General features: G+C 36.2%; 2 protein-coding genes across 2 annotated transcripts in view; one reads left to right on the plus strand and one right to left on the minus strand.

Annotated features, from left to right (window-relative positions):
* Positions 1 to 21,617, minus strand: part of LOC121726709 (bifunctional glutamate/proline--tRNA ligase) — a 39,103-nt gene extending 17,486 nt beyond the window's left edge. The window contains exons 1-21 of the mRNA XM_042114199.1: positions 21,467 to 21,617; positions 21,053 to 21,385; positions 20,697 to 20,847; positions 20,406 to 20,522; positions 20,164 to 20,290; positions 19,449 to 19,641; positions 19,177 to 19,348; positions 18,774 to 18,932; positions 18,288 to 18,362; positions 17,852 to 17,996; positions 16,917 to 17,164; positions 16,485 to 16,692; positions 15,797 to 15,985; positions 5,854 to 6,051; positions 4,912 to 5,115; positions 3,628 to 3,828; positions 3,064 to 3,216; positions 2,550 to 2,669; positions 2,020 to 2,121; positions 1,321 to 1,491; positions 501 to 618 (exon numbers count right to left, since the gene is read on the minus strand). Coding sequence (XP_041970133.1) covers positions 501 to 618; positions 1,321 to 1,491; positions 2,020 to 2,121; positions 2,550 to 2,669; positions 3,064 to 3,216; positions 3,628 to 3,828; positions 4,912 to 5,115; positions 5,854 to 6,051; positions 15,797 to 15,985; positions 16,485 to 16,692; positions 16,917 to 17,164; positions 17,852 to 17,996; positions 18,288 to 18,362; positions 18,774 to 18,932; positions 19,177 to 19,348; positions 19,449 to 19,641; positions 20,164 to 20,290; positions 20,406 to 20,522; positions 20,697 to 20,847; positions 21,053 to 21,385; positions 21,467 to 21,503 — 3,421 coding nt within the window. The 5' untranslated portion in view covers positions 21,504 to 21,617. The remainder of the gene's footprint in view (positions 1 to 500; positions 619 to 1,320; positions 1,492 to 2,019; positions 2,122 to 2,549; positions 2,670 to 3,063; positions 3,217 to 3,627; positions 3,829 to 4,911; positions 5,116 to 5,853; positions 6,052 to 15,796; positions 15,986 to 16,484; positions 16,693 to 16,916; positions 17,165 to 17,851; positions 17,997 to 18,287; positions 18,363 to 18,773; positions 18,933 to 19,176; positions 19,349 to 19,448; positions 19,642 to 20,163; positions 20,291 to 20,405; positions 20,523 to 20,696; positions 20,848 to 21,052; positions 21,386 to 21,466) is intronic.
* LOC121726710 (serine/threonine-protein kinase prp4-like) lies at positions 10,450 to 15,295 on the plus strand. Its single transcript, XM_042114200.1, has 5 exons — positions 10,450 to 10,660; positions 12,411 to 13,450; positions 13,840 to 14,114; positions 14,308 to 14,675; positions 15,004 to 15,295. Exons 1-5 carry the CDS (start codon positions 10,652 to 10,654, stop codon positions 15,247 to 15,249), a joined length of 1,938 nt encoding a protein of 645 aa, XP_041970134.1. The 5' UTR covers positions 10,450 to 10,651; the 3' UTR covers positions 15,250 to 15,295.
* Positions 21,618 to 22,467: the final 850 nt, after the last annotated feature.

Raw genomic sequence — 22,467 nt, forward strand, 5'->3', positions numbered from 1 at the left:
TTTACAACACCTGATAAAAATAAGTCACTTACCGCCCATTTCTGTTTGTACACGTAAATAATCACTTCTGAATACTTGAAACGAACTATTAATCCGTTTACGTTCGCTTATGGGTCGCTACTAAAAGAAAAACAATTGGAAACAGACGAAACAGCGATAAATTACAATTCATGGCGGGTGGCGCTCTAGAGGAGCCATCAAAGTTCCTGGCACTAGGCGCCTCAGAGGATCCACGAAATATTTGTTAGCAGCCAGACGCAAAATATTGCAAAAAATGACACCGCACTGTATCGGTTAACCATCGGCTTCTGAAAGGCTAAGCCCCAATATCACCAACGACTGTTAAAGTTAACGCTAGAGTTAGTATCACGTTACCTCTTTCGTTTTTCTTATGAATGAAACAGAAGACACGATATTTTAACAAGCTGTTGACATGTACATACGTCGGTGACATTGGGGCTTATTGTTTTTCATAGAACGGGGGTAAGTTTATGACTCACATTTAGTAATAACTTGCGAGTACCACTCGGGCAGGTCGGTCTCCTTGCTGGCCTCCATACCCAGCCGCGTCACTTTCTTCACGCCGGAAGACGACTCCTCTTGACTGGGCTTGGGAGACTGCAATGAATTTATTTATTAAAGAGCGAGATAAAAGATAAATAGAGCTTGATGATAGTGTGAGATGCATCATAACCAATGAACAGTGCCGGATTTATATTTTTTATGAGTATATGCCACTTCATTTCCGCCGCCAAATGTACGAAATCTACCGACCCCCTATGGACGCTGCCGCCCCTAGGCCCCGGTCTATTTATTAGACCGGGACTGCCAAGTGCCAATGAACGTTTGACGTGAGAAACAAATCTCTGTTATGACTGGCAGCGTTAGTGTGTTAACGACATGTTCCCCGCGTTCCATTTAGCGTTAAAAACGATCAAAACGCTCAAAGTGCCTCCTATTTTGAGCGTTTTTAACGCTACGTGGAACGCGGGGAAAGATAGCGTCCGCGTCATTGGGATATATTACGTAAATTACGTCTGTTTGCATCAAACAGTAACATCTCAAGTCAAATAGACTATAAGTAGAGGACCATTATCTACGTACAGACTGGCAACAATTAATAGAGATATGTTTTTATTAATAGATATAATATATTTTACGAAGCGTATAACTTCAAGTTTCGCTGCCCAACTGTCTTTGTAATAATTATGTCATGTGACTTTTCAAATAATATGCCAGACCAAGACAACAAGACCTTATACAGTTGTTCGCTTTAGTAGTAGTGAAGTAATATTATAAGGGGGTCAGAGTGTATCTCACCTGCTCCTTCGGTTTCTGTTCCTTTTTCGGTTTAGGTGCCTCCTTGGGTTTGTCCTTCTTCTCCTTGGCGGCGCGGGGCGCGGCGGCCGGCGCTGCGTACGCCGTTCCTGTCTCCGCCTGGTATTTTGCCTTCAAGTCTAGAAGCTTCTTCACTTCCGCGTCTATCGTTGTCTGAAATCAAGTATCACTTTAGAGGACTCTTACCAAAAAAGGAAGTTTTTATTTAAACGCAAGTGTTAGACATACTGCTACAACGCGACGGCCTAAATGTCTCCTTAGGCCGTCGCGTTGTAGCTGCAGTATGTCTGACTCTTACTGTCGTTCGTATTACAAATGAAAGTTTGTCTCCTTAGGCCGTTGTAGCAGTATGTCTGACATCCATACTAATATTATACAAGTAACAAACAAAATCTTTCTTACTGTCTGTCTGTTACCTCTTCGTGTCCGAACCGCTGAACCGAATTTAATGAAATAAAGAGATACTTTGAGTTCCGGGAAAGGACATAGGAATCATAGGATACTTTAAAATCCCGAAAATATTTACGTTTTCCGCGCGATAAACGAATGTCTGCGTCTGTCATCTAGTTAACGATCCCCGAGTTCCATTTATAGTTAAAAACGATCAAAACGTTCAAAATGTCTCCTATTTTGAGCGTTTTGATCGTTTTTAACGCTAAGTGGAACGGGGGAAAATCGTACCTTATCAGCTTTCTTCCCTTTGAGTTCTCGCACCAAGTCGCCCTGGCGGGCCACCTCGGCCGCGAGCGCCGCCGCGTCGCCGCTAGCGCCGTTCATTGTGCTCTTAAATGTAGTAAATAATAATGTAAGTAATGTAGTAAATAACTAACTACCATATTATATTAATAATTTTATTAACAGTGCATGGAACGAATAGACAAATAATGAGTGTAAATACTTATACAAATGTGCGTTCGACATTTCTATAACGAATTAGCAGGCAAAATATATGGATTTTACAAAACGCGTCGCTACGCTATAATTTTTTACTTCGCTGTCGAAACTAGTAAATGCAATAGTTAGAGCTGGCTGATGAGTCCATACTCAAAAACCACAACTACAATAATAACCTGAATGAAATTAACTGAGCTAATAAACATTACATATTATTAGGGTTTTTTTTCTTTTTTATTTTTAGGGTTTCCCACAGTAATCTACATTAGATAATATTTCGTTAATTCTTATGATAACATTGGAAATTCTCAATATACCTGTGACGCTGTAGCTTGAGGAGTTGCCGCAGCAGTTGCTACAGGCGCAGCCGCCTTCGGTGTCCACTCGCTGCCCGTCAGAGCCTTGTACTGGGCTTTCAGGTTCAGCAGATTCTTGACCTGTAACAAACATTTTATTGAATGTTATTTTATGTAATGAATTCAAATTCAAACCAAAATTTCCAAAATTAGCCGTTAATGAATTCAAATTCATTTATTTTTGCGTATGTGTGTTGATGAATAACTAGTAAGTTCTTTAACAAAATTTGTATTAAAATTGTTGTATTATACAATAATATTCTCATGCTTTATTGATTTTAAATCATAATTAATTTTAAATTGTTACAAAACCGGACGTGAAAACCGATATTACTGTGAAAAATTTGGGTGTTAAAAAATGCGTTTAACTTTTTAGTCGCATGAAACTTGCCCTAGGTTTAAGAAATCAAATCGGTCAATTTATGTAACAAACAGTATATCAATTTAATTTATACTCAACACAACTATCACTTACCTCAACGTCAATAGTCGCTTTATCCGCCTTGTCCCCTTTGAGTTTTCTCACTTTGTCGCCCTGAGCGGCGATCTGCGACAACACTTTAGCGACGTCGTCGTTGCTTTGCGTCGTCGGCGCAGCTGCTGCAGGCGCCGCTCCGGGCTTCCACTCCTAAAGCAGAAAAACTTATTTGAATTCATATAGACGTGAGTGTTAAAAAATTGTCGAGTCGTATATTTATCGGAATAGCTGTCTCACGTCGCGTCGCGTTTAGGTACTTTTGTAGCGGAAAATATTTAAACTGAGATTCAAATATTCGCTCAAAAACTTAATTCTTACCCTCCTTTTAATGATAAAAAGATCCACAATGTTTTGGTCCTTGTCTGTCCAACCACTTTTCTAACGTATTGGATATGGACTATTTCCTCACCAGTGAAGTAATTACTTCATACAGCGAATTCGCTGTGTAAGTGTTTTATTAGTAAGGGGAAATATAACTTAAAACCTAAACACAGTGTGGATTATTTTATTTCTGACCAATTAAATTGGTAGCATAATAAAATTTCTAAATAACCAACAAACCTGTCCAGTAGCCGCCTTGTATTTGGCCTTCAACTCCAACAGTATCTTCACGGCTTCGTCCACCTTCGCCTTCTCAGCTTTAGCGGATTTGAGGGAGCGCACTAGATCTCCTTGTTTCGTGATCTCCTGGTTCAGACTGTCCGCATTTCCTGTCTCCTTCTTAGCGGCCGGCGCGGCGGGAGTTGCGCCTGGCTTCCAATCCTGATGACGAGGAAATAAAATAGAGTGTGCTACTAATAGTTTTACTAATAAATAAAGGTTATAATCTATACGATGTTTTGTCTTTGAATTTTGAGCGACTACGCCAATATAAAGAACAAATCATTGTTATAGCATATTAACCATTTTATGATAATATTACAGAGCTCTTACGAGCAAATAATCACAAAACCGTCATATCAATGTTGTTATAAAACATTATCTTAGAATAATTATTGCTTTATGGCTTTATGAGTTATTTTTGTCGTAGGATATGTACCATCGAGGAAGTTGATTCCTATGCAATTGACAGACCAACGTTATTTAGTCGAATATGTCAATTCAATGTTAATTGTGATCTGTCAGCTGGGTTTGACGTAACGCGACCAAACTACTTAGGCACAGTATAGCAATATATATGTCATATTGCTATACTGTGACTTAGGTCCCCGATTTGCATAGGAATCAACTTCTCTGATAGTACCATAGATATTTTGGATTCTTTAGCCTTTTCTTATTAAACTGACAACTATTATATAGAGTACACACCATGCCGAAGTTAGTCGACCGACTGGTGAATTTACTACACCAGTTAGTCGACCGAAGTTTCGCATACAATACGCGACGTAATTTATACGTGGGAGAGCCATGCTTCGGCACGAATGGGCCGGCTCGACCGGAGAATACTACGTTCTCACAGAAAACCGGCGTAAACAGCGCTTGCGCTGTGTTTCGCCGAGTGAGTGAGTTTACCGGAGGCCCAATCCCCTCCCCTATTCCCTTCCCATCCCTACCCTTTATTATCCTATTCCCTCTTAAAAGGCCGGCAACGCACCTGCAGCTCTTCTGATGCTGCGAGTGTCCATGGGCGACGGAAGTTGCTTTACATCAGGTGACCCGTTTGCTCGTTTCCCAACTTATTTCATTAAAAAAATCGGCGTGGTGTGTCATCGGTAATTTAAAATACGTTGCAATTTGCAGGCGTAATCATGCGAAACTTCGGCCGCATTTTCCCCTCCTAGTGTGTTTAGACACTAAATTATCGATTTAAATATCAACTTGACGTAGATACTTAACATAACATACCTGTCCTGTTTCAGCCTTATATTTGGCCTTCAAATCCAGCAACGTCTTAACCGCTTCGTCGATTTTTGCTTTCTCGGCCTTCGCTGCTTTGAGAGAACGAACAAGGTCTCCTTGTTTGGTGATCTCCTGGTTTAGACCTTCCGCTGAATTCGCCGACTCTTTCTTGGCGGCCGGCGCGGCTGGTGCGGCGCCCGGTTTCCAATCCTGATCGAAATTTAAAATAGAAATTTATATTTTTTAAAAAGACAAGTGAATGAAGAGACAGATGTGCAAATTAGTTAAGTGCCATTAATTAGAAACTCGTGACGCTCGGGCCCTTGCCCATACAAGGTTTTGTTTACGTGGTAGATCATCGACCGGAGAATACTACGTTCTCACAGAAAACCGGCGTAAACAGCGCTTGCGCTGTGTTTCGCCGAGTGAGTGAGTTTACCGGAGGCCCAATCCCCTCCCCTATTCCCTTCCCATCCCTACTCTTCTCAATTATCCTATTCCCTCTTAAAAGGCCGGCAACGCACCTGCAGCTCTTCTGATGCTGCGAGTGTCCATGGGCGACGGCAGTTGCTTACCATCAGGTGACCCGTTTGCTCGTTTGCCCCCTTATTTCATTAAAAAAAAATACAAAAGTGAAAAAAAAAATTGGTCTTTCAGCGCCGCCACTTTCACATTGAAATCAACTCTCTACAAGGAACACGTACACACCCTGAAGTATTATCACTTATTTTTGTTACACCCTGTATAGATGGCGGATCAACCTGACTCAGAATCAATTTATCTGATAGTACCATCGAAGATTCATAGACAGTCAACGTTCCTACGACGTTTGGTCGGATTATGTAAATTCAATGATAGATGTGATCTGTCGGATGAATTTGACACAACGCGACCAATTTACGTTGGTTAGCCATCTGCCTATGAATCAATTTTACTGACAGTACATACCTGTCCTGTGGCAGCTTTGTATTTGTTCTTCAGTTCTAGCAACACCTTTACGGCTTCGTCGACCTTGGCCTTCTCGGCCTTGGCAGCTTTGAGAGATCGCACCAGATCCCCGTGTTTCGTTATATCAGCGTTCAGCTTGTCAGCGTCATTGGACGTTGCCTTCTGCTTCGCTGGGGCAGCTTGAGTAGTAGGTTTGGGCTGAAAAAAAAAATACATTTTTAATTTTGTCTCGCTAAAACTCGAGAACGGCTGAACCGATTTGGCTGATTTGGGTCTTGAAATATTTGTCAAGGGTTGAAAGGAAGGTTGATATGTATTAGAAAATAAGTGACACGAAGTTCAGCGGGTAATGGTATTATAATGATTTCAGTTTGCGCGAATAGCTATGGTTCATAGTTTAATTAAGTCCCGCACCCGAGACAGGTTGACCGTGGAATGTAGCCGAAACGTCGGAAGAAAAGTGCTGTTCTATAAAACGCGTAAATGCTTTAATAGATTGTATATGTATAACATAACCGTGAAATGCAAATGTTTATACTTAAAATAACGTCATAACCATAATGTGGCCTTTTATAGCTTAATGTTGTAGAAAACCACAATATAGCTATCTTATCTTGGTGTACTTCTCGCGTTTTTCGAAAATCGTAATTATTTAGCAAGTAACTATAAAAGTGGTACATAGCATCGGTTGCTGTACAATGAAGTATTGGTTGGTGCTACTGCCTACTGCTATATTCATATTATTATAAGAAACTACCATATGCTTAAGGACTCCTTTTATTGTGACAAATCATTATAATTTACTTTCACTATCTTTTCAGACATAATCAACTATGTATTAGGTATTGTACACTTTTTATCACATTTTTACTCTCATACATACTTACTATAATATGCAATTAATTAGGTAATTATAAAATAATTTAGTTCAAAACTTTTTTATTAAGAACAACACGTGTGCCATGGTGTAAAGAAATGGTATACTGAATCATAGTGATTATATTCTCTTTGTACTGAATCTGATAATGTGACGTAGTTCGCCTTTCACTTTCGCTATACAAATTGTAAATTGCGGATGACGTTATATTATGTGAAGACAGACGAATTAAGGAAGTTCATCATACCGAGTGTCGGTAGCAGGAATCCAGCTTCGCCGTTGGAAGAAAAGGAAACTTATTTATCAAAAATCTACTGATCCTCTTTTAGTTCTTATCATAATCGCGAGCTCGCAAATCTTTGCAACATTTGCCGCTATCTCCTATAATTACGGGTTTTCCTACCATAACTTTTTTAACATTCATAACTCCAATTCTTAATTCAACCTGTATAGTTAGTTTATTCCCACAGCCGGCTTAGAATTTCCGGACTACTGGCCACCTTTCCTTCTATAAGGTAAAGGCTAAAGCTCAATTTTTTTATCTTCTTTAACTTCGGGATAACTGTAGAAATCTCGTATCCCACTGCCGGCAATTTGTGACAAGTTGTTTCCGACTGCCAGACCTCCTAAAGTGTCGAAAGTATTAAATGCCGCCGAAAGACTTTGAGGTGGTCTGGCAGTGAGAAGCAACTGTCATAATATATAAATGTCCGGCAGTGGGAGATGAGATTTCTAAAGTTATCAGAGCTTCTTATTTTATTTCAGAACTGGGTACCTTCTAAACTCTAAAGTAACCGCGGCCGAAACTCAATACTTGCTGCTCCATACCTACTAGGGGTCATAACTCATATTATGTAGGATAACTTTCAGCTTTTATAAAATGACGAAAGTCGAGCTGTGGCTGGCTCTTGGGCCTTAAACAAAGATCAATCATCAAAATAATTCGCTATTAAAGTGTTATTTAAGTAAATATAATTTTTCGTAAAATATTTAATTTGAGCAAACGGTATTTAATTATGAAAAACGGTCGAATTCCGAAAGTAGGTAAGTACAATACATAGTAACGTTACTGCGATATCAATATCAAATTACAATCATTGAAAGAAAGGAATTGAGCAGTCAGCATATTATTTTGACACCTTACTCCTCCTTAACTCATATTATAACATTTATTATTATTAATAAAGGTAAGTAGATAGGTACTGTTAGCAAACTCGTGTTTCTTTTAAAATAGGAAGCAATAATTAATGTGGCCTACTAGTCCTACTAGATATTATGGGTCCATAATTGCCCATAAACATCCGACAAGAATAGAGGACAAGGAATCACATAATATGTGATTCCTTGTCCTCTATTCTTGCATATTATGCGTTGTGAGTTGTGACCTCATGTGACCATGTTGTGACTTTGTGAGTTGTGACTTGTCATTTGAGAATACATGAAATAAATAAATTAAGTATTACTTTAAATAATAAGTAGTATATAACGAAATTAGGTAAGTATTCATTAAGCAAGTGCAAAAAAGTCGGTAATTTAGCTTTTATACAAAACATAACGAGTTCTCGCCTCTCGGTCGAGGGCCGGTGGCGGGGCAAGGCGTAAATTTTATGTGGGCGAGATACATTTTGCGAGGCCCCCCAATGAATAACGCAAGGGGACGGATTTTATGGTGATAAACAATTTTTTGACAATATTTTTTTATAGAACAGTATAAAGTAGTTAGTAGTTACTAGTTAGTAGTCAGTACTTATAGTATTATAAAACAACAGACAAACCTTAGTGGTTTATGGAGAGTAACTATAAAGAATTATAGTTACTCTCCTATCGTCAATCGGACGAGAATACCGCGTCCTGCTCTAACAACGTCATTTCACGTTTGTTAGAGTAGGATGCGGCATTCGCGTTCGATTGTTGGAGTCTCAAAACGGTTTCGTGGTACAAGTCCTTCATGGAAATTCCATCGAAAGTTTCAGTAAAGCGTCTACCACTTTACTGAATCGACCGACTTGACTTCTTGACTGTATTGACTTTTACTAAGACTTTGATTAGACTTTAAACCTGATGATATAGAAAAACGATGCTGAAAATTGTAATAATATATAGAATATTGTTTTCCCGCCATAATACACTCGACACTGCCCATGGTTAAATAGCCGAAGTGCCATAATAATAAAAAAAAAGATTTTGACAGATGACAAGTGACAACTGACAAGCGTGAAGAAGCTCGTACAGGGTAGCCAGATTGGGGGTTTTTTTCGCAATTCTGGGGAAAATTTTGACTCTAGGCGAAAATTTGAGGAAACAGTATCTTTGGGGAAATTTTTGGGGAAAATAAATACACTATGGGGATTTTTTGCGGTTAGCACTCCTAAAAAACATAACAAACAGATGAAACCAACGTCCTTTTCATTCGATTAACATCCTGGCAAATTTTTTGTTTGTTTGTTTTGGTTTGTTTGGTCGTGTGCGTACAATGATGAAAAAATCAAACCAGATATGTTACTACCGCATGCGTTGTGAAGATTCAAATACGGCCCAATTGGGCCGTCTGTTGTTTAGTCTGCATCGAGCGCAGTCACGAACGTGCCGCGTCTTGTTTTACCTAAATAAATTGAAAATGACGTCGTGCGTGTTTGTTTTTTGTGTGCGTCGTTGTTTGTTGTTGTTGAATGTACCCATTATGACTCGAAAGTAAATTAAATACATGTAATCTCTTACCACATGTCTTGATTGCAATAAATACCTCGATTATTTTACATTTTCAATTATTTTTTCGAACAATCTGGAAAAAATCGAATTTTCGTCATAGCTCAGGCGAAGAAAGAGACAGCGATACGATTCGACGTTTAAAAATAGAACTATCTCTTTTATGTAAATGGTTTTTCATATCTTTTGTTTCACTTATCTGTCAAATGTGTCAATGTTTGCAATTTTGAATTTGAAAATTGTTCGGAAGAGATAAGCCGGAAAATAGTATGGACGTAACATATATGTATAAGTAGAATATCATTGAGTGCGTATAAGGCCTGACAGACGTACGAACTTAAATTACGCGGTTCGCGAACTTACTCGGCTCGCGTCGGTGACACACGAGAATCGCTCACACTAGTCACACTGGATTACCATGCCCCCAGGCTCGTGGCTCTTTGCTGACACACAGGCGATTAAGGCTGGTGTAAATAGTCAGTACTCAAGATGCATCTCGGTCTCAAGACACGGTTCAGGCTCTGTGATTGGTTGGCTGTCAGGACCAATCACAGAGCCGAACCGAGTCTTGAGACCGGGTCGCATCTTAAGTACTGACTAAATAGTCAGTACCTACTTAAGATGCGACCCGGTCTCAAGACTCGGTTCGGCTCTGTGATTGGTCCTGACTATGGCTCGACGATCTTAGGAGTTAGGCTGGTATAAATATACCAGCCTAACTCCTAAGATCGTCGAGCCATAGTCCGCGTACTTACACGCACGTCTGTCAACTCACAGCGAGCGATCATGTGTTGTGTATCTGTTTAACTGTCGAGTGATTCAAACTACTAAATCGAATAAAAGTAGTTTTAATTTTATATTCGGTTTTTTTTCTGTAACAAAGCGATTGGGGATTTTTGTTTTGAAAACGTATCATTTTGGGGAAATATAAAAATCAGTTTGGGGGAAATCGTAAAATTGCATCTGGCAACCCTGATCGTATTTGCTGTGGTATTTTCAAACAAAATCTTAGATTCGAAAGCTGGTGTGCTGAATGTTTAAGAGTATTTTTAATTAATTTATTCAATTAGCTTTGTCGATATTATTTTGTAAGGTTTAGATCGCGGGTTTCTAACAAGTTACAAGCGGCACAGAGATATAGGTTGATACCTATTACTAAGTTTTACACGCTTGACGCCGGTCTGGAAACCGGGATAATATTAAACGCCGAGAAAAATGTCAGAAGTAAGTACGCTATAATATTAAAAAATACACAATTTACGTTAAAGATCGCTATAAGTTTTAATAAGAATCTCTCTGTACAACTTTAGTTAAAATACACTTGCCTATTATGGCAGAAATTATAAACAAATGCATACTTAGGCCGTAATGAAGCACTTACAAGTTACAAGTGCCACTTATAAATACTTCTCTAAACATTTTACCCCTTTATGAGCGACAAATAAAAAAAATGAGCGACCACTAGAGCTGCCGCTGTCCCGATAAAATTGTGCATTGTGAGGCTGTTGTTTTTTATGTGTGTTATTTTATCAAGCCAAAATAAATAGTGACTGTCCTATTAGGCTTGACACATTTTGCAAACAAGCCAGTCACCTTTCTAGGCCCAGTAGACCAATTTGGTACTTGTTTGTAAAATTTAAATGGAAAAATAATATTTTGACATGTTAGGATTCTATGATGCTATACTATACTCGGTGAAACATGGCAGTTATAGTGGTCATTGACTCCCTGTCAAAAACTTGTCATCTATATAATATTATTTAAAAATGGATTTCCAATTGTCTTAGTAACACTATAACTCGATAACAGCTAAACCGATTCTGAAAATTTTTTAGTTTTAAAATAATCCTTGAAGTTCAGGGAAGGTTTTAAAGTGACACGAAGTTCACCAGGACAGCTAGTTTTCTATATAAACCGCGATTGACAATGAAGTATCAGTCCATTGTCATTTGCAGTTTATAAATTATAATACATAGAAGAAGTATATACTATAGATGTAGTCTTAGCCCGTCATCGCGTGGCCATTTTGTGCTTATTTTCATACAAGTAGTGTGCGTATATTTCCTTGAATATTTCTATTTGTCAATTATTTCGAAGCACATTATGATACAGGAAAGAAAGTCAATTAGTTCATGATATCAATTAACTATAGTTCAAGTGATGAGAATCAGTAAACACATGTAAAAAGCTATGCAATTTTTATAGCCAAATTATTAATTGATGTGACATTTTTAGCACTAATGCCTTATATAGCACGAATAAAGGATGAATAAACTAGTAAATTATCTTTTTAGCTTACAAAAATACCGATTGTAAAGCCCAAAAAACGTCGTTCAAAACTTACGTATTTAATGTTAAATTCACGTGTTTGAGGCATTCTTTGACCATTCTTATGGTTTATTATTTAGCGGAACAACAAAACTCAACAATATCTAGCATTAAATGTTCACTAAAAACCTTTATTAACACTTTTATTACATGAAATATGCAGACCAACCCCTTTGTTATGTCCTAGTAAGTAGGACATAACATTATACGCTTTTGACGCTTATACACCGATAGAAGGCTCTCTCCAGTCTATAGTACCTCAATATTATAATAATTAGAAAATGACAAGTTTTTTGACAGAGAATCCATGACCGCTACCACCATGTTTCGCCGAGTACAGTATAGCTTATATTTTTCTTTCATAAGAAATAAATTTTGTGTAATAATTGTCTTTCATCTACTCATGGAGTATGGGGTTCAGGGGCCTAATTAGTGTTCCGTAGCCAAAGGGTAAAAATGGGACCCTATTACTGAGATTTACAAGGTCTACCTGTCTATCTCAAAACACATTTTGTTGCCTACTTTCGCTCTATAGTACAGAATCCTTCGTGTTTGAGTCTGACTCGCCGTTTTTTTACTTACAGAATGAAATATCGTAGAATTATATGCCTAAGTTAAAATAAATTTTAATATACCTTTTTTTTAGTTTCAGGAAAGTAATGATTTCATAGCAAATGATTTATCATTTCTTGAAGACATAGATATTGATGGAATTGTTGAATACCTGAGTGAAACCGATAATGCTGTTCACACTAAAAGAAAACAATCATCAATAATATTGCAAAGTGGTAGCCAAAATAAAAAAATAAAAGTAAGCCCATTTGAAAGCAAAAGGGAATTTGAGCAAATTGTTAATACTGAGGACTTTCCAGTTAAAACACAATTAACGAAAGTTGATATAGCTATCAACATAGTAAGTGCAGACTCCAAAACTAAAGAGAATAAACAAATATTTTTCAATATGGCAGTACCACATGACTTTAATTCTAAATTAAATAATAACAGCAATACCTTCTCACCAAAACTCAGAGATAAACTAGTTTTAGAAAATAATATAGAAAGTTCTCAAAACACAGAAAAACTATATTTTTCTTTAAGTGCTAGTGGTGCAAATACAAAAAATTATACCAAAATTAAAGATATTACAAGTATAAAACAACCTCTGTTATCAGAACCAGAAAATATTGAAGATATACTAGAAAAACCCAAAGACACCAATACTATAGAAAATATTAAAGCAGATAGTAATATTATCTCAACAGATGAAATATGTAATGTTTCAACTTGTAATGATGAAATCTATGAGAGCAATACAAAGCAAAATCGTATAGAAGAAATTAAAATAGATGCCCCAAAAAATTTAAAAGTTGCTAGAGAGAAAGAGTCAAAAATTATTTCAAATGAATCTAAACAAATTACGAAAGACAAAAACGACAAAAGACGATCAAAAGATAAAGAGAGTTTGAAAGAAAATAACTTGGACATTTCTAAAGTTACAAAACTTTCATCAGCAATAAGTATAGTAATACGAAAGGATGACTTATGTTTGGCAGATAAATTACAGAAAAGATTATATCAATTTTTAAAAGTAGATTTTTCAGATGTTAATATTTTCTATTATGGAAGATACTCCAAAATATTTGAATGTCACAACAAAGGAAAAAAATATGCCCTAAAAGTTATAAAGTAAGAAGATTTTTCTATTAAAAATTATAATTAACTAGCAGGCCCAATGGACGTCGTTATCCCGATATATAGCTGATATGATAAGCAAGTTTAAATTATTATCAATAGTGATGAGGTTTGACATTTGAAATATTTCCTACGTTTTCCACTTATATTTTTTAAATTTTGCTACCCAAAACAACCATACTTCGAGGAATATTGTAATAAAAGTATTTATAGCAAAATCAGTTCAGACGTTCTCGAGATAAGTGCTCATAATATTATATAAAATATTTTTTTACTACCCAATAGAGAATTTAATGTTAAATATATATTTTTATAATATTTATTACTTAGTAGTAATAAATCACTCATCGTTAAAAAAAATACTAATATGTATTAATTTTCAGTCCTGATTTAAATATTAAAACATTTGGCAAAGAAAAGGGGAAAATGTTGAACAAGCTACAACAAAGCATACTTAGGGATGAGTTGAACATTGTCTTTTTATTTGCATCATTTCAATTTGACATGACTTGGTGTTTAATGTTCGATTTTTATCCAAAAAACCTCAGAGAAGAGTTAGAAACAAATGGGCCTATACATATCAGCATTGTGGAAAATCTGGCAAGGCAATTGATTACAGTTTTACAAAGATTAAAATTTCATCATATTATACACTCAGGTAAATTAAATAAAACTTATAACATTACTGTATTTGATCACATCTTAGTTGCGCGGCAATTTAAACTCGCAAGAAAGATTTTTCTGTAATAAACACACATGCCTCTTTTGGACCTCAAGAATTTGCATAGTGCTTATGGACTAAGCCTCAAATTTTAAATACATATAAAATCATTTTTTTATTTTTTTTTCAGATATAAAACCTGAGCATATTCTGCTTAATGACTCTACTACAATATTAAAACTCTGCGGCTTCGATCGAGCATATCACATGGATCAAGCGACAATCATGCCAAATATAGGAACACCCAGTTACAGGGCTCCTGAGGTTATCCTAGGTTATTCAGCCTCATTCAGCATCGACTTGTGGGCATCTGGCATAGTCCTGTATGAAATGATGACAAATAAGAGACTTTTTCCAGGATGTTTCAATAATGATATCCTATTTAAGCAGATGTGTTTACTAGGTAACATGCCTATAGATATGATAGAAAACTCCGTTTATGGCGTCAAACATTTTATTAAAAGAAAATTTCTTAAAAGGGAGGGGTTTGATGGAAAGGTAATAATATTTCGCTTAGCATAACAAACCAAATAACTGTATTTTAAAAATATAATAAAACCGACTTCAAAATTGTATGTGATTGAGAATTAAAACTCTATCTCCAAAACTACTGAATAGATTTTGATGAAACTTTACTATTCCCTAAGTTGAACAATACCTAATATAACAAAAAAAAAATTACTAGAATCATACGCGTGGAATTGATAACCTCCTTTTTTTGAAGTCGGTTAAAAAACTGATAAGAAGGCAATATTGTTTGGATTTCATCTTCACAGATTTATTTACTGAACTTGATAATACTTACTTTAAAATTATTTAATTTCAGGATATAAGAGTAATATACAATTTCTTTAAAAATAATTCATTTAAGCATGTACCATACAAAATATACAATAAGTGTTGGAAATATACAACGAATGAAGATCAACAAGAGCATGAAATACACAAAATCACTGAGCTTCTGGGTATAATAGACAAAATGTTAGTGCTACACCCATACGACAGAATACCAATAGAGATTTTGTTTAATGATCCATTTATGTTGAATTCCTTTACTAATTCTGTAAGTTAAAACTGGTATTATAGTTATCTCTTGTTAATTTTTTGTTACTTTAAGAGAAGAGTTTATCTTTATTTTAAAATATCTTAGTTACTTTTGTAATAAAAATACTTTTTTACTTATTATGAGTCTTTTATTGCCATCTCAGAAAGTTTTAACAATAAATAAAGGATAGCAACACACTATTAACTTCGTTCAAAGAATATAATATGCAATGAGGACTTTTGATACGTATTAGGTCCTTACGAAATTGGCGTTTTGTTGTACCACTTTGATCTCAAACATCTCCTCTTTGGTTATGGACGCTATCACAAAAATTATTACAAAAATTTGCATGTTAGTACGAATATCGACGTTAAGGACATTAAAATAACATTCAATACCAAACAGCGATAAATTATAAGTTCCTGGCGCTTGGCGCCTCAGAGGAGACACGAAATATTTGTTCGCCGCCAAGCGCAAAAAATTACACCGCACTGAATCGGTTAAGGTCACTTAAAAGCCCTCATTTCAATAGTATTGATATTCAAATCCATTCATGAAAAACATGTGTACACACCTGTCCAGGCATTTCCTTGGTGTGTCCGTCCGGTATGTGGAACAGGACGAGGGGTGCGGCGCGGGCGGTGTGCAGGGAGGGGGAACCGGCCGCGACGTCCACGCGGAAGAACCCGCGCCGCTGCAGCTGAATTATGTCGCCCACTTTCAGATGAGCGAGTTCGGGTTCACCAAGCATTGGTATCTCCCACTGGAAAAAAAACAATTTTATACATACATCGAAAGCAATAAATATAAAGTGGAATATTTTGTATGTTTACATCGAAAAAAAAGTACTTGATCTACTGGGCCGATTTTTATGAAAATACAAAGGGGAAATACATAATATGTTTAATATTTCTTTCAATGGGAAAATTTATAATTCCCGTAAGTTTCTTTTCGTAACCAAATCGCGGAAAATACGAATTAGTACGATATAAACTTCATAAACTTACGTACAATATCAAATAGACCACAACACTCTGTACTAAAACTACTGTATGTACCATCGAAGAAATCGATTCCTACCTCAATAATAGGAAATGACCAACGTAATTTGTTCAGATCATGTCAATTCAATGTTATTTGTATAATAACGCGACCAACCTACGCGGTACCCCATCTCCATAGGAATCAACTTTTCAGAAAGTACTTAGTCTGTATGTAGTAGCAAAGTCATGACAGTAAATACGAGTACAACAAACACTTACTCTCGTTTTATGACCGATGTACTGTTTGAAATCTTCGTCCTTTCCTAGCAGAGCTTTAGATATAATGTGGTCGAAGTATACGCAGTAGGTTTCGACCATCGGGGACTGTGTGGTGTCGGCCAGCCACGTCAGTTTCAACGTCTTCTTATAGTCCTTATTGTCGAGGTTGGGTGTACCGTCAATGCTTGTGACTGTGCCATCTTTGTCTCTGTAAATAATACATAGTATTTAGGAAATCATTGCTAATAATAAATAATATGTTATCTGCTTGATATAATTAAAACTTTTGTGTAATCTAAATGCCCGTTTGATTATCAACCTACAGAATTAAGAATGAAGATGTTGAAAACTGAACACTATAAACAATGACTTAAAAACTAATATGATGCACTATTTACATGTCGTAACACTTATATCCATCCAAAAGCTTACCTGTGTATCTTGTGAATCATTATATTTCCGTAGTTAATGAAGGTGGCATTTTCTCCTTCCTTCAGAGTTTTAGCATCAACTTGATCAATGAGTAGTCTCTTGGACACCCAAACAGTCTTCGTTCCAATGTCAGGGTTTTTGGGGTGAAGTGCCACAGACAACTTGCTGTCTCCCGCCACACCCTTCAAATTGACTGGCACAGGTTTCAATTCGAGAGCTGTGTAGCGTGGGGCTATTGGATCAATAACCTGTAAGAAATATATAAAAGACTTGATTAGAATGTATAAAAGATACAGATTTCTTTAAAACTCATCTTGTAAACTCCATTTTTAGGGTTCCATACCCAAAGGATAAAAACGGGACCCTATTACTAAGACTTCGATGTTCTTCTGTCTCCAGGCTGTATCTTGAGAACCGCTGTAGCTAGACTTCTGAAATTTTCACAGACGTGTGTATTTCTGTTGCCGCTATAACAACAAATACTAAAAACAAAACAAATTTCATATTTAAGGGGGGCTCCCATACAATAAATGTGATTTTTTTGGATTTTTTTGCTCTACATCAATAATGGCAACAGGCAGGCACTTGAAATTTTCACAAAATCCTTAATCATATACGTACATAAATATTTAATAATAAAATTACAATAAAGCGCTTTGCCCTACCACATTTACTATTATATTTACGTACCTACTGCAGTACTCGGCGAAACATGGCGGTAGCGGTCATTGACTCCCTGTCAAAAACTTGTCATTTTCTATACGAAGCCGCGACTGATAATATCTGACACTTGTGTCAGATATATATAGATATATATAGAAAATGACAAGTTTTTGACAGGGAGTCAATGACCGCTACCGCCATGTTTCGCCGAGTACAGTATACTGTATAGCTCTCTTAACCTATATTAACTTTAAAACATTTCAATAACAAACCTTTTTATTGATAGCCCAAATTTTATCCCATTCCATGAAGACAACCGATCTGCTGGAGCCCTGCGCTTGGATGAACTGACGTAGCCCCTCCACCGTCATACCGCGGCGAAGCACCCCCCGAACAGTTGGCATGCGTGGGTCATCCCTATTTCAAAAAGATTTAGGTTCAAAAGATGTTTTTAAACTGGATAAACCATTTTTTTTTTTACCTGTTTCACAATTTTTGCAATCTCCAGATAGTCATTAATTTTGTTTCTGCATACTTTGTATCAAGTAGTAGACAAAATTTCTGGATAAGATATTAGTCACTTATTTGGCGATTGAAAAGTAGGTTATAGATAAGTTATTAAAGTTATTAAAAATATACTTATGTAGCTCATAGAAAATACATGTATCGATTATTACAAGTTGTAAGTAAAATTCAAACAAAACTTACCATCCATCTACATGTCCCTGTTCAACAAACCAAGTTAATTTTCTTTTAGAGAGCACTGTGTTGGTCATACTTAATCTGAAAAACAGAGAAATACACCCATAAAAACTTTTGTTGATACAAACTAAATTTTTATGTGGGGTATCTAATTTATTTAGCATAAAAAATATATAGTCTGTCAAAAAAGTGAATAAATTAAAAAGTGGCAACATAGTAGTGTCATCCCTTTTTTCTTAGATTGATTTGAAAGGAATGACACTAAAATGTTGCCACTTTTTAATTTCTTCACTTTTTTGGCAGACTATAATTCCACGAAATTCTAGTCACGCGAAAACAAAAATCCTTAATTATGACTTAAGTATGCTTTACTGGGACTCCACACAAAATTTCATCAAAATCGGTTTGGCGGTTTTAGCGAGAAGTAACAGTTGAGATAAACAAAATTGCATATTAGGATGGGTTTAGGTTTTCTGCAGTAACCATGCCTACCTGCTGTATTCCCAGATATAGGGCTTCCTGAGACCAAGGGCATCAATGAACCAGTAGAACTGTGGATCCCTGTCGTGATACTCCATAGTACGCAACGTGTGGGTGACGCCCTCTATAGCATCCACTATGGGACAGGCAAAATCGTAAGTTGGGTACACCCTGAAAAAAGCAAATAAATGAATTACCCCCTTACGTGTGTATAATATGGACATTATAGTTGTATGTATGATGTCTTGCCTTGTATGTCAAATTACTTTTTGACAAATAAGACAGGAACAAAACAGATACAAAACTAGAATGACTGCATACACATTGTAGATGTTTGTTTTAGTAAACTTTACGAGTTGCATATTATGTTTTATTCAAGGAAGTTATGTTGTCTATATAATGACTGAAATCTTACTTATATTGGGTTCCAGTGCGTGGGTGAACCTCTGGCTTACAACGGTAAATAGTTGGATCCCTCATACAACCGTTAGTAGACTGCATATCAATCTTAGCTCTCACACAGTTTTGGATACCAATATCACTGCCTATCTTCATTTCCTCCCACAGTTTTAGGTTCTTCTCGACAGCTACAAAAAAATAGTGTAGTTTTAGATTTTAATATTAATTTAAAAGAATGAGTTGCTAGAAATAACATTCTAAAAGGAGAAATATAATAAAATTTATTACAGTTATTCCTGTTTTTGCTCTCGATTTTTTGTTCCCTTTCAGACTTCATCTGCTCTGCTGGAGTGTCGTCCACAAATGCTTTTCCTTCTTTTATTAATTTCTCACAATATTGTAACATGAGGTCGAAGTATTGTGACGTATGAGTGAACATGTCGGGCTTGATCTCCAACATTTCAACATCTTCCAAAATCACCTATAATTCATATTTTAAATTAAACATCACTATAGCTTATGGTTTGAAAAAGTAAATTCAGTTATGTATTATTCTTAAGTCGATTTACATTGTAGGATTTAATTAAATAACAAATACAATAATTACATTTTTATAAAAGTTATGCTGGCTTCTCACGGCGCGTAATATCACGACCCTCGCTGCGGCAGCTCGAGCCACGCCCCATGTGAAGGGGGTGGCTCGAAGTGACGCGGGCTGGCTCGGGCAGGCGCGTCCGATCCGATTAAAGTCGGTAACTTCAAAGGCGCGGCTAGAGCGGCTCGTGATATACGCGCTGTGTGATGGGGTAGCGCAGACACTGTTGGCTCGTGCTTGCTCGCACAAATCAGCTCGGCGCGGCACAGCTCGTGAGAACTCGTGAGAACGCGCCGTGAGAAGCCAGCATTACATTTATGATATCCAATAGTTTAAAGTTTTATTCATAACTACTGTACTTATGTACCAAAAATAGAAAATAATTTAAATGGTTGAAGCTATGTTTACCTTCTCAAACTCAGCATTCTCCTTAGCTGGGTTGGTGTCATCAAATCTCATAATCAATTTGCCTTGAAAAGCTTGTTGATAGTACTGGTTGAGTAGAGCTGCCTTTGCATGACCAATATGCAGATAACTGTATGGCATACAAAATAATAAATTAAAATGTTTAATAACAAGCATCATTTATTAATGAAAGTACAATATGTTTTCTTGTGATTAGTTCCAAGTTATAAATAAACAAAACATACCCTGATGCCTCTGGCGGGAATCTAACAACCACTTTTCCCATTTCAGCATGAGGTAGATCAACAAACTTTCCTTCCTGTTGACGACCAGCTGACTCTTTTGTTGCTACAGGGGATCTTCTGGATTATGAAAAATATAAAATAAAAAATATCTACAGATAGAACCTTTGTAAAAGATATTTTTAAAAATACTTATTTTAATCTGTATATGCATACTTTAATCTATGTTGAGCTATAATTACTTTCATTTTAATCAGTCTTGTCTGTCTGTCTATCACCCTATTAGCGACCAACCTTGAAGAAGCCTTAGCCAGGGTTTCCATGACATCACTAGGGATTTCTTTCAGAGCTTTTGCTACAGGCTCCTGTGCTTGGATCAACTTCATCCATCTCTGGACATTGTTCAGAGAATTTGATTTCAACACTTCCTTGACTTTGTTAGAAACTGGAAAAAAATAATAACAAATATTTATGATTAATATAAAATTTTTGTCTTCAACATTACTTAATGAGCATAAATATAACTAAGTTTGACTGAAGTTGCATCAGACAGGTCTATTCACATTTAAAATGCAATCAGCCCATCAAATGATCACATAAAATATATTATGGCAAATAACACAATTTCTAAATATTAAATTACTACTCACCAAACAATATACTAAAAACTGCTAGATCAGACACTGATAAATTTTCTCCTACTAAAAATGTCAGTGGGCCCAAAATCTTATCTAGATATTCTAAGGATTTTGGAATTTCTTCCTCTAAAATAAGGCTAAATGATAGCCAATGGTTCATTGTGACTCTCTCCAGTGGGCTCGCCGGTTTATTAAATGCATTCTCCAGGATTCTAATCAAGTCGTTGCTAGTACCATATGGCACATTTTTTGATGAATTAGGTAGCTTTACTGAAGAATCACTACCCCATTCAATTTCCAAGCCTTTAGCAGCAGGCCTATACAACTCAGCAGCGAGCAAACCACCTGTAATTAAGACAAAATGCTATTTTAAGCAGCAAAGTAACAGGTTACACTGTAAAATACATTTTATTAGTTGCAAGTTACCTAAAGGTGGGTTTGATTTGGAACAAGTGATTTTCATTGCGCTTTATTTTCTACGTGTTGGTGTAAATAATGAGTTTCTTTTATTAAATTGATCTCATTGAATCGTTTAATAATTTTTAGAATTTCCTCTCCCCAGCAACTCCCCAGTATTACACGATGGAGAAATATGTCACTGTGACATTGACACTGACACTTGACAGTTTTTTTTTCATAAATGGCGCTCGGCTTTAAACCATGGCCAGTGTCAAATAAAATATGGTGGAAAAAAAAAGTCACAAAATTTAAAGTCGTTTTTCCAGATGATCGTCAAGTCGAAAGTCTAGTAAAAGTCAAAAAAAGTAGTCTATATATTTTCCTAAAATTGTGTTATTTCGGTTTTTAATGTGTAATGTTGATAAATGGCACGTTCCTTGAAGTTGTATCACTTGCAAACACTTGTGCACGACATCGAATGTTTAATGGTTAATATTATATCAACTTGATATAATAAATGTTCGGTGTCGTACACAAGTGTGGGCAAGTGATACAACTTCAAGAAACGTGCCATTTTGTGTTCCCTCCAAAACTCCATCGAAAGTTTTACTAAAACAACTAACTTGACTCGTTGACTTTACTGAGTACTTTTTTAAACTTTTAGGGAGATCGTGATTACATTCTTTTGCCCAGTTTTGTAGCAATTATTGATGGTATTCCCTGGTATTACCGATAGTTGTCTACCCATACGCCATCTAGTTACTAAAATGGAAACTGTTTGACAATCAAATTAAAAAAATAGGAAAATCCCTCATTGCTATAAAACTGGGCAAAAGAATGTAAAACTTGATACAATTTCAACTTAAAAAAGGCGCAATAATATTCCAATGAATAGGATAATAAAGTTATTATAACGATGTTTTAGCTAAAATTCACGGAATAAATAGCCCTATTTACCGATATTCACACCAAATGTCACAGGAATTATATATTTTGGTTTTAACAACATCTTACCTGCACTTGTGCAA

This window comes from Aricia agestis, chromosome 4 (genome assembly GCF_905147365.1).
Source record: "Aricia agestis chromosome 4, ilAriAges1.1, whole genome shotgun sequence".
NCBI lineage: Eukaryota > Metazoa > Arthropoda > Insecta > Lepidoptera > Lycaenidae > Aricia > Aricia agestis.